Source organism: Triticum dicoccoides, chromosome 7A, assembly GCF_002162155.2.
Source record: "Triticum dicoccoides isolate Atlit2015 ecotype Zavitan chromosome 7A, WEW_v2.0, whole genome shotgun sequence".
Lineage (NCBI taxonomy): Eukaryota > Viridiplantae > Streptophyta > Magnoliopsida > Poales > Poaceae > Triticum > Triticum dicoccoides.
Window position 1 is genome coordinate 607,339,305 of NC_041392.1, and position 15,229 is coordinate 607,354,533.

Consider the following 15,229-nt stretch of genomic DNA (forward strand, 5'->3'; position numbering starts at 1 on the left):
ACTACTCCGTGGAAATTCTAGTGCTCTCAGGCGGCACTTGCTTGAAAAATACAGTATAAACCTGCAACAAATTCCACGCCAAGCGTCTGAGCCTTCAATTCTACCTCTGGCTTCGTCCTGGTAAGAAATTGTGCTCGGCTGACTAGCTGAACCCTGAGTACAAATTCTGAAGAAGAAAAAAACCATGTCCGCCATGACGACGTGGAATTTTGAGTCGATGCGGAGCAATGTTACACGCCAGCCTAAGAATCGGCGTTGAGTACAAATTGAAATCGATCGAGACATACTACTGGGCATTTCTAAATTTGCACTCAGGGTTCGGCTTATCGCAATTTTTATCCAAACACGACAATAAGTAAAACTCAACGCCAAACTCAGTAGATGCGCAGCAGTAACGCTTCTTGATATATTAAGAATTTTCGACAGGGAAACATGACAGCGTCAAGATGTCTTGCTCTGTTCGTTGTTACAATCATGCATAGATGATAGGTGTAGGAACTAATCCCAGTGTTACATTGAGTGTAAAAATACATCAATCCATGCAGGGCCAGCTCCTGCGTGCAGCAACGACGCTTGACAGGAACATGCACTCCGCTAAACCATCTCCAACTTGCAGTGCTTTGCTATCAGCTATCAGCATCCGGTGTACCTGACAGAAATGAGAAATGCGGTGCCGACTTCCGTCGTCGTTGCTGCACTAGGCATGCATCTTTGAGACCTTCTCGGATAGTCCGTCGACGGCTCCTTCTGTTTCCTCAGAGATCGCGTCGTCATACTGAACAATAATAGAAACAAAGAGTCAGTGCTTGAGTTCAACTTGCACCACCATCCTTTCTTATTTGTTGATAGTGCAGAGCTATGCCATGCCTAGTCGTTTGCAATAATCAATGAAGAATTCAGGTAGTACAGCACTAGTACCTCTGGCTGTTTATTCGGGTTGACAACGACGCACTTGGAAGCGCTAATGCTCGCGCTCTTGAGGTAGGTCCGCGAGCTCAAGCTGGTGGGGCTCAGACCATTCTGGCCAACACCGGGTGCATCCTGTGACTTTTGAGGGCTCACTGCACCATGGGCATCAGGCTCTGCACTCATCTCCTGATCACTAATATGCTGCTCATTATTACCGTCGTTCGATGCACCTACCCTCTGCCTGTTGCACACAAGTCAATGCAGAACTCAGCACAAATAACTGAATAACCGAGATCAGAGTAACAAGCTCGGCACTTCTAATTTCTGATGACTGCGGTGTTATATGTACCTTGGTAAAGAGGCATGCTTTCTTTGCAGCGGAGAACCTCGTTCTCCTTTGCTGTAATGCTCCTCCAGGTGTGCAAACTGCCGTTTAAAGCGGTCAACACCACTGCAGCGTCATAATAGCCCATATAAAGATATGTTAGCTGTGTATTTTATTAAGTCTGATAACTTGCATCAAAATTAAAGCAAGTCCGCGTTGCACACCTTGGATAGAGGAAGCTAATCTGGTCTCCACCTTTCATGTATTCCTCCAGCATCTGTGGATGGTACTCCAAAATCTGTTTGTTCTCATAACAAATAATCAATTATCAAGAGACATAAATATATTTATTAACACAAAATAGGAAACCCAAGCTATGCCTCCTTACCTCTCGATAGATCAATTCCCTAACATCATCTTTTGTAACCTTTCGTCTCTCAAACTCAAACTCGAGTTTCGAAATTGGATGCCTTGATGGCTCACGCTCCACATTGGCAAGAGATGCAAAATATGGGTCTGCTAAAGCCTGAAGAATTACAGACACGACAAAATTATAGCATACCAAGACACATATATGTGTTTGTGAAACTGTTAAACAAATGTAGATGAGTTTACCTCTTCAGCTGAAGGCCGGTCTTTAGGATCAAATGCAAGTAAACGACCCAGTAGGCGAACCGCCAATGGATCGGCATTAGGAAATTTCTGAGTCAAGGGTACAGGGTGTTTTTTCCGCATGCAACTTAAGTACCTCCTGGCCTTCTCATTTCGAATCTGCAATGGTCATAGACAGCTGTAAGTTATTACTCCTGTAACCTAATGTACCATTGCAAAATTTGCAGATGAAGGCCAGCATATATCACAAGAGATATAATTAGATGGGATTTGGGGAATTGCTCTAGCAGTCTACAATGCATTTTACTTAGGGTGTGTTTGGTTTCTATCATGAAGCGGAATGTCACGGGTCGGTTCCATCCCGAGGGCCCGTTCCTGTGTTTAGATTGGCGAAGGAACCAGAACCCACTAATTCCAGAGAACGGCATATTCCCTGTTTATGCCGAACCTGGGCGTTCCTCCGAATCGGCCGGACCACGCGGAACGCCTCACTCGCGCCTCTCTCCCCTTCTCCCCGACTCAGCCACCTGGCGCCCCAGCCAACCACGACCTGTGCCCTCCTCTCTCCCTCGATGGCCATGGCGGCGGCCGGAAGTGCAGCCTCGCCGGCGTCTCCCGCCCCTCGTCCTCCCCCACCCCGCACCTCGACCAAGGATCTGGCGGAAGAAGGAGGCGAGCACTCTGCTCCATGGCGGGAGATCCATCAGCGGAACGAGGCTTTTTTTTTTTTGCGCATAATCAGCGGAACGAGGCTGGGAGGCCACGCTGCCGCCGCACTCGCGCGTCACACTGGGAAACACCGCGCTGCCGCTCTTGACGGAGCAGAAGCTCCAAGCGCTGCCCCTGACGGAGTAGGCGATCCAAACGCCACCGTTCGTGAGGAGACACAAGTGTGCGTGTGGCGTGGTGACAGGAAGGCCGCCGCTGTTGATCTTCTGGATTGGAGGAGCAAGGCTGCGGTCAAGACTGGACTGGCAAGCTGCATTTTTTGCTTGTAGCAATCAGATCAGATGCAGACTTTGGTATTTGGGTAGTTCCTGATCTGGAATCCAATTCAGTTTATGGTGAGATGAATAAACCCATTTCATTCCATCTGACAAACCAAACATCAAAATGTAACCATTCCATTCCTTCAAATTGTCACTACCAAACACAAAGACGGAACCGACCCATTCTAATGGAATGAACCATGACATTCCATTCTACTTCCTTCCCGAACCAAACACACCCTTAAGGGTGCAGCAGGAATGAAATGCATTGTTTCACCTTGTTAGTGAAATGCAACATGTTTAAGTACCTTGTGAGTGAATGAAGCAAAAATAAGGGACAGGGAACAAACATACCCGAGATAAGGTTTCTGATGATGGAGTTCCAAGAAGATCTGTTATTATATCTAACTGGTGTACAACATTCTTCCCAGGAAAGAGTGGCCGTCCAGTGAGAAGCTCGGCAAATATGCATCCAATACTCCAAATATCAATAGCAGGAGTGTACTGCACAAAAATGGGCGCTTATCAGAACGATGGGACGAATCTGACACTTGCACAGAGAGTATACTAAGTCTCTACATGAATTTTACTAGTCTAATTTGCAACTGATTTAGTTAGTTTGCAGCTTGTTTTGACAGAAGAACTGGGTGTATGCACAATTACAATGAGAAATAACAACAAAAACTTGTTGTACTGTTTAATCATTAATTTTGTGTACTTTACTTAGTACAAGCTGTAGATTACAGAGTTTTTTAAGAAAAATAAAGAGTCAATTGCACCACTGGTGCTAAAACTTGACACAAATAGTCACTTTAGTGCCAGAACTTGTGCTGTACATATAAGTGGTTCAAGAACTTGGCTTGACTGTGTAAATACGGTGTTGTATACTCCTGCAGCTCTGACTTGGCGTTCCAGCATCGAGGAGCCCACTTTCAGTGGCCGAAAGGGTAGGGCTGGGCGTGTGGCCTTTTTATTTTCCAAAAAGCCCCTGATATATTTTTTATCTCAGAAAAAAGTACAGAAAATAAAATGGTCCGCCAGAGGTTTGAACATGTGACCTGCGGAGTTCCTGAACAATTTTAATCCCAAAAACCAGTGCATTATTTTGCGGAAAAAATCAGTGCATTTTTTAGTCCCAAAAATCAGTGCATGGTCGGTCATTCAAACCAGGAACCTAATCAGGTAAATAAGTGCCCGGGCATTGCACCACAACCGACAAGGCAACTTATTTTGATGTAAATTACAATTTATGAATATAACACACCGCGATCGTGTGACTAAACTGAATTGCATTCGGCGCAACCATTTTCAACATTTTAATTTTTCACATTTTTTAAATTTTATAAAAAATATGTAAACTATAATCATGCGTTATAAATAATATACATATAAATAAAATAAACTACATTGAAAATGTTCATATAAATAGAAACATATCCAGGTACTAATTTAACAAAAATCCATATAATTAAATTTTATGACTATAACACAAAACGATCGTGTGGCTAAACTGAATTGTAGTCAGTGTGGACAATTGCAACGTTTTAGTTTTTTGCATTTTAATTTTTTGTAAATTATAATGATGTGTTATAAATAATATATATACAAAGAAAACAAATTACATTATAGAAGTTCATATAACATCAAAACATGTCCCCGCACTAAATTTAACAACCATATAATTAACTTATGAATTTAAAAAAAAACTATGATTTAAAACGTGTTCACATTTTAAGAAAATAGTAAATTACTTCTAGAATTTTTTATATTTAAATAAATTCATATATATGTTAATTGTTTCCTGATTTCAATATCATATTCATGTAGTATATAAAAGTGATCATGGTTTAAGGAAATTTTAGGTTGTTTAAAAGAGTTCAGGTGTTTAATAAATTTTATGTGTTTTCTATTTTTTTTACATATTTTGTAACTAAAATTAAATATAAAATATGTATGAAAAATAAATAGGAGCCTAGTGTGCCATCGGATTGCAGATTCTGATGTGTACTATTCAAATCATATAAGCGTATTTTGTAATTCATTAGTATATTAAATTGTATGAATATGTTTTAAAATAACACATTAATTCTATTTAACATGAATTATACTTTTTAAACAAGAGATGTCTTGTGTTGGGGTGGTATGCCTGGGTATTTAACTTGTTATATTTTGCTTATGGGATTAAAGTTCTTAATTTATATTGTTCAGCCTAAAGTATATAAAGCTTATATATCTTACTGTGTTGTCAAATCTGACTCTGTGTGCTGGATAGCCAACCGCGCGTGTAGGTCGTGAGTTTGAATCTGAGGAGTAGCATTTTTCTTTTATGTACAATTTCTCTAGAGCAACTTTTTCGTGAGAGAGAAAAAATTATCAAGTGGCTTTTCGCAAAAAGGCAGACCACACGCCCTGCCCTCTCCTTCTTCTCACTGACAGCGGGCCTCACGCCTAGCTGACACACCTAGTCAACGCAGCAGGCGTATACAACACCGTATTTGCACCGTCAAGCCAAGTTTTTAAACCATTTACATGTATACCACAAGTTCTAGCACTAAAGTGATTATTCGTGCCAAGTTCTAGCATCTGTGGTGTAATTGACTCAAAAATAAAAATAGCAATAGGGATATATAAATGTAACACAATAAATATATTACAAATCCAAAGACAGCATCTGCACATATAGTGCTCCAAAAGCATTAATCTTGCTTGGATGAGACTTTATGAGTTCAGGAGTGAAGAACTCACTTTCGAGAAAAAGGAGCCACATAATTCAGGGGCTCTGTACCACCTTGTTGCTACATAATCCTTCACAAAGAAAAACAATGCAAAAAGTAAGAATTATAGTAAAATGTGAATTATGGCATACAATGACAAGCTCTTTACCGTCCAAAATATAGCTGAAGGAGCATCATTAAATGATACACGCGCAAGTCCAAAGTCACAAATTTTCAGTTTGCAGTCTGCGTTGGCCAGTATATTCTTGGGCTTCAGATCGCGATGAAATACATTAGCTGTGCCAAGATAAACAGCAAAATATGTCAGAATATGAACAGAAGTCCAATCACAATTTGGTAAATCAACTCAAAGATTGTGCTAATAAATGGGCTAGCAGATCCATGGAGATTAGCATTCATTGACTTACCGCCATGGATGTACTTGAGAGCACGGAGAAGCTGGTAAAGGAAAAACTGGTAATGCTCCGCCGTGAGGTCATCATTAGCTCTGATGACCTGATGGAGATCCGACTCCATGAGCTCGAAAACAACATATATATCTTGGAACTCCCTCCGAGAAGGGGGGAGCATTATGTGCTTGATCTCCACCACGTCTGGATGACGTAGCAGCCGAAGGAGCTTGACCTCGCGGAGGATGCGTGTGGCATCCGAGACGTGCTCAAACACATCGTTGATCTTCTTAATCGCAACCCGCTCGCCGGTGCGGGTATCTATTGCAGCAGCAACTACTCCATAACTCCCCTTGCCAACAACTTCCTGGATTTGGTACTGGCTTGCCTCTCCATACTCTGTGAAGAATTCTTTCTCCATTATGTTCTACAAGACCAGAATTCACAAGAGCAAGTTAAAACCGGTTACTCATGTATGGAACATTTTGGATTGAAGAAACTGAAGAATGAATTCAGAATTGTGTTAAAGTACTATATTTAGTAGTAAAATAACCTAAGGTTACTTCAATAGTTGATAAGTAAAAGCAATTCGACGGGAAAGCGAATGTCATACGCAAACGCACAAGCTTATAAATACATTTGGTTATAAAATACAATATCTTCACCTATAATTTATCATGACCAAACACCATTCTTTTAACGATGTGGATCCTCAATCCCATTAGACCGATCCCAGTCCCCAGGTCGTTGGGCTCCTAAAGAGATCTTAGAGTACCACCACCACAACACACAGCCCGAACCCCCAGAACGGAAAAAGTCTAGCCCGGTAGGTGGAGGACCATTCTCAGCAATGAGCAATCAGGGAAATGGTCAGGTTTACCGAGAAACTAAGGAAGCAGCCACCATGGTGCAAGAGTGAGGTGGACATGAGCAGTTGAGCACGAGGTCCAGACCAAGTCAGCCTAACTGGTCAGTAGCCGATTCAGTCGCTGTAGAACCAAGTGGACAAATTGGACATGAGGAGCCCCTTCGGATAAGTTCAATGCGGATGCTGAAAGCAACCGTAGTAGTTGAAAATCAACAAAAAAAAAGTGTGAAGAGAAGCCCCAAAGGGCACCGGGCTTTATGCGGCAGATGCTCCAACTACGCATCTCTGAAGAAACAACATTCGGTTTTGCATAACATTTTCCCATATCAGTCAAGCAGCAGGCCGATCGGTAACTCGATCACAAGCAGTGCCGCCTACGTCGTATCGATCCGGAGATATGAAATTGGATCGAAGAATCAAGCTCGCCTGCCGAGCTGCCGTGTCAACTACTAGTAATAGTAAAAGAAAAGAAAAGAAAAGAAAAAGAAAAGGCAAGCTAGTATTGTACGGTAGTGGCGTATCTGAGCTAAGCAGGTGCCGCAAAGATCCGATCTTGGCTAAGAACTCGTCGTGACGACGAATCGAGGGTCACGAGAAATGGAGATAGCATCTGCCAGAAGCTCCGGGTCCCAATCTGGAAGCATCGAGAATAAGCAGCAGAGAGCATCAGAGTACTCCTCTCACCTTCTTGTGGCTCTCGACGGGGGGCGGCATCTTGCGCTTGGGGACGCGGATGGGGCGGAGGCCCACGAGATCCAGGTCCTCGGCGGCCTCGGCGTCGGAGGAGTCCTCGCCGGCGGAGGACTGGTTGGAGCTGCCGAGCACGGAGCCGGAGGGCGTGCGGCGGTGGAACAAGCGGCGGAAGCCGTCGACGATGCCGTTCCCTCCCCCCATGTATCCCCTCCCTACCCCTGCGGCATTGGCTAGCTGCTAGCCGCCTCCTCCAGCCACAGCCCACAGCTCCTCCTCCTCCTCCTCCACCAACTCTTCTCGCCTCCCCCTCCCGCCGCCACTCACTGGCTCGAGGTGGAGTGCTCGGCCGCTATCTCCGGCGGTGTCGTCGGCGCTGAGGACGGACGGATTGGATGCGGGGCGCAAACGGCGGGGTGTGCTCTTATACTGCCCGGCGCGATTTGGGGGCGGGGCGGAAGGAATTTTCTCTCCTTTTCCGGCCCTCGCCTCTGCGTTTTTTTGCCGTGCGGGTGAGTGATACGTAGATACAAGCTGTCACAGCACACGCTCGCTCACACACGGTGTGTGTTGACGAAGGCAAACAAACCGCGCGGCGCGACTTTCAAAAAAAAAAACCGCGCGGCGCGTACCCGGGGGAGAGAAAGAGGATTGACCGGCTTGCCGCTGCCGGGAAGGATCGCGGGCGCAGTATGGGTGGTGGTGCCGGAATTCCGGTACAGCTGTGGTCAGGTGCGCAAAGCGTCGATCTTTCTGGGCGAGCCGGACACGCAGCCCCGGAGTCCACTGTCGTCTGGGGCAAATTTGACAAATTTGACCTGTGAACGAAATCAAATCACATAATGAACTGCTCGTGAAACTATTTCACGCGATTGATCTTTTTGTGTGACGCCCGACACGAAGGCGTCACACTTCATTGTACAACGCCTCACAAATAGGCGCTACACGCCTGGCCAACGTTGCACCCCAAACAGCCTAAAAATTGATAAATCATTGTGCAGAGCCTACGAGCTAGGCGTTGCACTGTATAGTATAGCGTCTAGCTCTCAGGCGCTGCACTAGTGTTTGCACTACAAAATGAAGCAACCACTAATGCAACGCCTAGAAACTAGGCGCTACACTGTATAGTGTGGCGCCTAGCTCTCAGGCGCTGCACACTGACTTAGTAATTTTCGGATCACATGGGTGCGACGCTGGCCAGGCGTGTAGCGCCTATCTGTTAGGCGTTGCACAGTATAGTGTGGCGCCTTCGTGTTGGGCGTCACACAAAAGGGTCAGCCGCGTGAAATAGTTTCACGGACAGTTCATTTTGTGATTTAATTTCGTCCATAGGTTAAATTTATTAATTTTGCCGTCGTCTAGGGCGTAGGGGCCTGTCTGCTGGCCATGGAAAATGTGGCGTGGGGAGCCTGAAATGTACCGTCTTTGTTCGGCCACCGGCGAGCACTGGTCGGCTCGGGCATCTTTGGATCGCACGGTTTTCCACCAAGTTATTAATCTGAAAAAAAGAGGTTCTCATCAATTTTAAGATTTGAAATTTTATGTTTGCGATTTATAAGAGTGACGTGGATAACACGATTGGAATTATCGAGTTCAGATAGCGTGCACCGATGTGCCCGCGGTCGCGTAGGAATCCCATTTCGGTTTTTCTCTTCGATAAAACGCAAAAGCCTCGCGGATTGATGTGTTTATGGAAAGAGCATGCGGCCCCTAAGACGGACAACACCTGACGATTACAGTACTAAGCACAAGATGACTACGGCGTGATCAAAACACACAAACCTTGAGACAAACAACACCCGGCGATTACAACCCGACGCCTCTGATCACTAGGCACAAATCACCGCAAGAATTGAGGTCGTCGAACCCCTCTCACTTGTCATCACCCGTTACCTGGCCTCGACGTGTCACCAAGATTATAACCGGCGAATCATTCACATTATTGTCCTTTTGAGAAATTCAATGCACTCTCTATCTCAATCTCTTCCTTATCCGTTCATGTCCCTCTTTTTGTCTCTCTCGCTCGCTCTCTTTTTTAATTCCTCAAAGTTTTCAAGTATTAATTTTCAGTGCACTATCAAATTCACTATATTAAATAGCATTGTGTTTTTCAGATTATTATATGGTGACTCATTAATTCCATGTTTTCTTCTTATTTATTTTAAATTCTATTATGTAAATAAGCCCAAAGTCGAGGACCAACCATTGGTTGGATGTTTATGAGGTGTTGTTGTATCCTCGGCCCATCAATAATTAAACATTGCATTTTACGTCTTGGTGTCTCATTAATTGGATTGTTCTATTAGTAACTGACGAGTTTTCGTCGATAGCGAGATGACAATGGTGACTTCTTCAATCCTAAAGTTTCGTGACTCCAGTCTAAGGACAAAAGAGATGTAGAGAGACATGATGTCAGTTATCTAGCTTTTTTCTATAATGTACATAACTGAGAGAAATGGGAGAGATTAAGACAATTTTCAGCGGACCAAAATACATTAGATAGAATGCACACAAAGGCATGAATGGCCCCAAACAACAACAACCTAGAATCACACGCCCTACTCGTGTCCAATGTTGTAGGGGCGTCTTACTTTCACCACATGCTACTATATTGAAAAACATAACAATTGCAATCATTTTTCCAAGAAAATGCATGAGTGTGTCTCGATGTATTTCATAGACAGAAGAATATGTAGAAGACCAAAAAGGCCTTGAAAAAGGTTACACGAGACCACAAGGGGTGGGGGGGGGCGTGTAATCGTGAAGCCCTAGCCCAGTCATGTGCCTCGGACTTGATGAAATGCACACAACGAGCAACACCCGGGGTGACACCTATCGAAGATTGCGGTGATCCGCTCCTTCAAGATGGACCAAACCGTGAGCATGATCAGGATAGAAGAAACCTTGCACACCTTTGCCGCAATGGCGAAGATGCTGGTCATCCAATGTTGTGGAAAGCTATTATTGATGGCCAACGGGCGTGTTGTGGATCTAACCCAGGAAAGTACCACATGCCAAGTGTATTAGTGAAGACATGGCCCGCCAAGAGGTGTTGCATGACCTCAGAAGACTAATCGCGTAGACATAGTGTGTCGAGGTGCGGGAGACCTTGTCATGCGAACCAGTTGGCAGGCAAGCAGCGCCCAAAGCAGGCCAATTAGACATGGAACTGAAGGAAATATGCCCTAGAGGCAATAATAAAGTTATTATTTATTTCCTTATAATCATGATAAATGTTTATTATTCATGCTAGAATTGTATTAACCGGAAACATAATACATGTGTGAATACATAGACAAACAAAGTGTCACTAGTATGCCTCTACTTGACTAGCTCGTTAATCAAAGATGGTTATGTTTCCTAACCATGAACAATGAGTTGTTATTTGATTAACGAGATCACATCATTGAGAGAATGATCTGATTGACATGACCCATTCCATTAGCTTAGCACCCGATCGTTTAGTATGTAGCTATTGCTTTCTTCATGACTTATACATGTTCCTATTGTTGGAAATATGCCCTAGAGGCAATAATAAAAGCATTATTATTATATTTCCTTGTTCATGATAATTGTCTTTATTCATGCTATAATTGTGTTGTCCGGAAATCGTAATACATGTGTGAATAACAGACACCAACATGTCCCTAGTGAGCCTCTAGTTGACTAGCTCGTTGATCAACAGATAGTCATGGTTTCCTGACTATGGACACTGGATGTCATTGATAACGAGATCACATCATTGGGAGAATGATGTGATGGACAAGACCCAATCCTAAACATAGCACAAGATCGTATAGTTCGTTTGCTAGAGTTTTGCAATGTCAAAGTATCTTTTCCTTAGACCATGAGATCGTGTAACTCCCGGATACCGTAGGAGTGCTTTGGGTATGCCAAACGTCACAACGTAACTGGGTGACTATAAAGGTAGACTACGGGTATCTCCGAAAATGTCTGTTGGGTGACATGGATCAAGACTGGGATTTGTCACTCCGTATGACGGAGAGGTATCACTGGGCCCACTCGGTAATGCATCATCATAATGAGCTCAGAGTGACCAAGTGTCTGGTCACGGGATCATGCATTACGGTACGAGTAAAGTGACTTGCCGGTAACGAGATTGAACGAGGTATTGGGATACCGACGATCGAGTCTCGGGCAAGTAACATATCGATAGACAAAGGGAATAGCGTACGGGGTTGATAGAATCCTCGACATCGTGGTTCATCCGATGAGATCATCGTGGAGCATGTGGGAGCCAACATGGGTATCCAGATCCCGCTGTTGGTTATTGACCGGAGAGTCGTCTCGGTCATGTCTGCTTGTCTCCCGAACCCGTAGGGTCTACACACTTAAGGTTCGGTTACGCTAGGGTTGTAGGGATATGTATATGCAGTAACCCGAATGTTGTTCGGAGTCCCGGATGAGATCCCGGACATCACGAGGAGTTCCGGAATGGTCCGGAGGTAAAGATTTATATATGGGAAGTCCTGTTTCGGGCATCGGGACAAGTTTCGGGGTTATCGGTATTGTACCGGGACCACCGGAAGGGTCCCGGGGGTCCACCGGGTGGGTCCACCTGTCCCGGGGGGCCACATGGGCTGTAGGGGTTGCGCCTTGGCCTACATGGGCCAAGGGCACCAGCCCCACATAGGCCCATGCGCCTAGGGTTTAAGGGGGAAAGAGTCCTAGGAGGGGAAGGCACCTCCTAGGTGCCTTGGGGGGGAGGGAAAACCCCCTTGGCCACCGCACCCCTAGGAGATTGGATCTCCTAGGGCCGGCCACCCCCCCCTTGGCACCCCTATATATAGTGGTGGAGAGGAGGGACTTCATACCTTGAACGCCTTGGCCTTTGGTTGCCTCCTTCTCCCTCCTCAACACCTCCTCCACCTCCATAGTGCTTAGTGAAGCTCTGCCGGAGTACTGCAGCTCCATCAACACCACGCCGTCGTGCTGCTGCTGGTGCCATCTCCCTCAACCTCTCCTCCCTCCCTTGCTGGATCAAGAAGGAGGAGACGTGGCTGTTCCGTACGTGTGTTGAACGCGGAGGTGCCGTCCGTTCGGCGCTGGTCATCGGTGATTTGGATCACGTCGAGTACGACTACATCATCACCGTTCTTTTGAACGCTTCCGTGCGCGATCTACAAAGGTATGTAGATGCATCCAATCACTCGTTGCTAGATGAACTCCTAGATGATCTTGGTGAAACGAGTAGGAAAATTTTTGTTTTCTGCAACGTTCCCCAACAGTGGCATCATGAGCTAGGTCTATGCGTAGTTCTTCTTGCGCGAGTAGAACACAATTTGTTGTGGGCGTAGATTTGTCAACTTTCTTGCCGTTACTAGTCCTTTCTTGCTTCAGCGGTATTGTGGGATGAAGCGGCCCGGACCAACCTTACACGTACGCTTACGTGAGACCGGTTCCACCGACTAGCATGCACTAGTTGCATAAGGTGGCTGGCGGGTGTCTGTCTCTCCTACTTTAGTTGGAGCAGAATCGATGAACAGGGTCCTTATGAAGGGTAAATAGAAGTTGACAAATCACGTTGTGGCTTTAACGTAGGTAAGAAGACGTTCTTGCTAGAACCCTAATTCAGCCACGTAAAACTTGCAACAACAATTAGAGGACGTCTAACTTGTTTTTGCAGCAAGTGGTTTGTGATATGATATGGCCAAAGTTGTGATGAATGATGAATGATCTATATGTGATGTATGAGATGTTCATGCTATTGTAATAGGATTCACGACTTGCATGTCGATGAGTATGACAACCGGCAGGAGCCATAGGAGTTGTCTTTATTCTTTTAATGACCTGCGTGTCATCGAGAAACGCCATGTAAATTACTTTACTTTATTGCTAAACGCGTTAGCCATAGTAGTAGAAGTAATAGTTGGCGAGCAACTTCATGGAGACACGATGATGGAGATCATGGTGTCAAGCCGGTGACAAGATGATCACGGAGCCCCAAGATGGAGATCAAAGGAGCTATGTGAAAATGGCCATACCATGTCACGTTTATTATTTGATTGCATGTGATGTTTATCATGTTTTGCATCTTGTTTACTTAGAACGACGGTAGTAAATAAGATGATCCCTCACAATAAAATTCAAGAAGTGTTCCCCCTAACTGTGCACCGTTGCGACAGTTCGCTGTTTCAAAACACCACGTGATGATCGGGTGTTTTATTCAGACGTTCACATACAACGGGTGTAAGACAGATTTACACATGCAAACACTTAGGTTGACTTGACGAGCCTAGCATGTACAGACATGGCCTCGGAACACAGAAGACCGAAAGGTCGAGCATGAGTCGTATAGAAGATACGATCAACATGAAGATGTTCACCGATGTTGACTAGTCCGTCTCACGTGATGATCGGACACGGTCTAGTTTAACTCGGATCATGTAATACTTAGATGACTAGAGGGATGTCTAATCTAAGTGGGAGTTCACTAATAATTTGATTAGTTGAACTCAATTACCATGAACTTAGTCTAAAATCTTTGCAATATGTCTTGTAGATCAAATGGCCAACGTAGTCCTCAACTTCAACGCGTTCCTAGAGAAAACTAAGCTGAAAGACGATGGCAGCAACTATACGGACTGGGTCCGGAACCTGAGGATCATCCTCATAGCTGCCAAGAAAGATTATGTCCTACAAGCACCGCTTGGTGACGCACCCGTTCTCCCTGCAGAACAAGACGTTATGAACGCTTGGCAGGCACGTTCCGATGACTACTCCCTCGTTCAGTGCGGCATGCTTTACAGCCTAGAGCCGGGGCTCCAAAAGCGTTTTGAGAGACATGGAGCATATGAGATGTTCGAAGAGCTGAAAATGGTTTTCCAAGCTCATGCCCGGGTCGAGAGATATGAAGTCTCCGACAAATTCTTCAGCTGTAAGATGGAGGAAAACAGTTCTGTCAGTGAGCACATACTCACTATGTCTGGGTTGCATAACCGCTTGACTCAGCTGGGAGTTAATCTCCCGGATGATGCGGTCATTGACAGAATCCTCCAGTCGCTTCCACCAAGCTACAAGAGCTTTGTGATGAACTTCAATATGCAGGGGATGGAATAGACCATTCCTAAAGTATTTGCTATGCTGAAATCAGCGGAGGTAGAAGTCAGGAAGGAACATCAAGTGTTGATGGTCAATAAAACCACTAAGTTCAAGAAAGGCAAGGGTAAAAAGAACTTCAAGAAAGACGACAAGGAGGTTGCCGCGCCCGGCAAGCAAGCTGCCGGGAAGAAGCCAAAGAATGGACGTAAGCCCGAGACTGAGTGCTTTTATTGCAAGGGAAGCGGACACTGGAAGCGGAACTGCCCTAAGTACTTAGCGGATAAGAAGGCCGGCAAAACAAAAGGTATATGTGATATACATGTAATTGATGTGTACCTTACTAGTGCCCGTAGTGGCTCCTGGGTATTTGATACCGGTGCAGTTGCTCACATTTGTAACTCAAAGCAGGGGCTGCGAAATAAGCGGAAACTGGCAAAGGACGAGGTGACGATGCGCGTCGGGAATGGTTCCAAGGTCAATGTGATCGCCGTCGGCACGCTACCTATGCATCTCCCTTCGGGATTAAGTTTTAAACCTTAATAATTGTTATTTAGTGCCAGCTTTGAGCATGAACATTGTATCGGGATCTCGTTTAATTCGAGATGGCTACTCTTTTAAATCTGAGAATAATGGTTATTCCATTTTTATGA

General features: G+C 45.0%; 1 protein-coding gene across 1 annotated transcript; it reads right to left on the reverse strand.

Moving 5' to 3' along the window:
- Nucleotides 1-378: 378 nt before the first annotated feature.
- Nucleotides 379-8,041, reverse strand: LOC119331739 (mitogen-activated protein kinase 12-like). The gene is made up of 11 exons (XM_037604901.1): nucleotides 7,512-8,041; nucleotides 5,978-6,386; nucleotides 5,719-5,846; nucleotides 5,581-5,640; nucleotides 3,190-3,339; nucleotides 1,850-2,005; nucleotides 1,623-1,760; nucleotides 1,459-1,532; nucleotides 1,259-1,360; nucleotides 919-1,150; nucleotides 379-775 (listed from the first exon to the last, which is right to left on the reverse strand). The coding sequence occupies exons 1-11, from the start codon at nucleotides 7,719-7,721 to the stop codon at nucleotides 698-700; spliced, it is 1,737 nt and encodes a 578-aa protein (XP_037460798.1). The 5' UTR covers nucleotides 7,722-8,041; the 3' UTR covers nucleotides 379-697.
- Nucleotides 8,042-15,229: the final 7,188 nt, after the last annotated feature.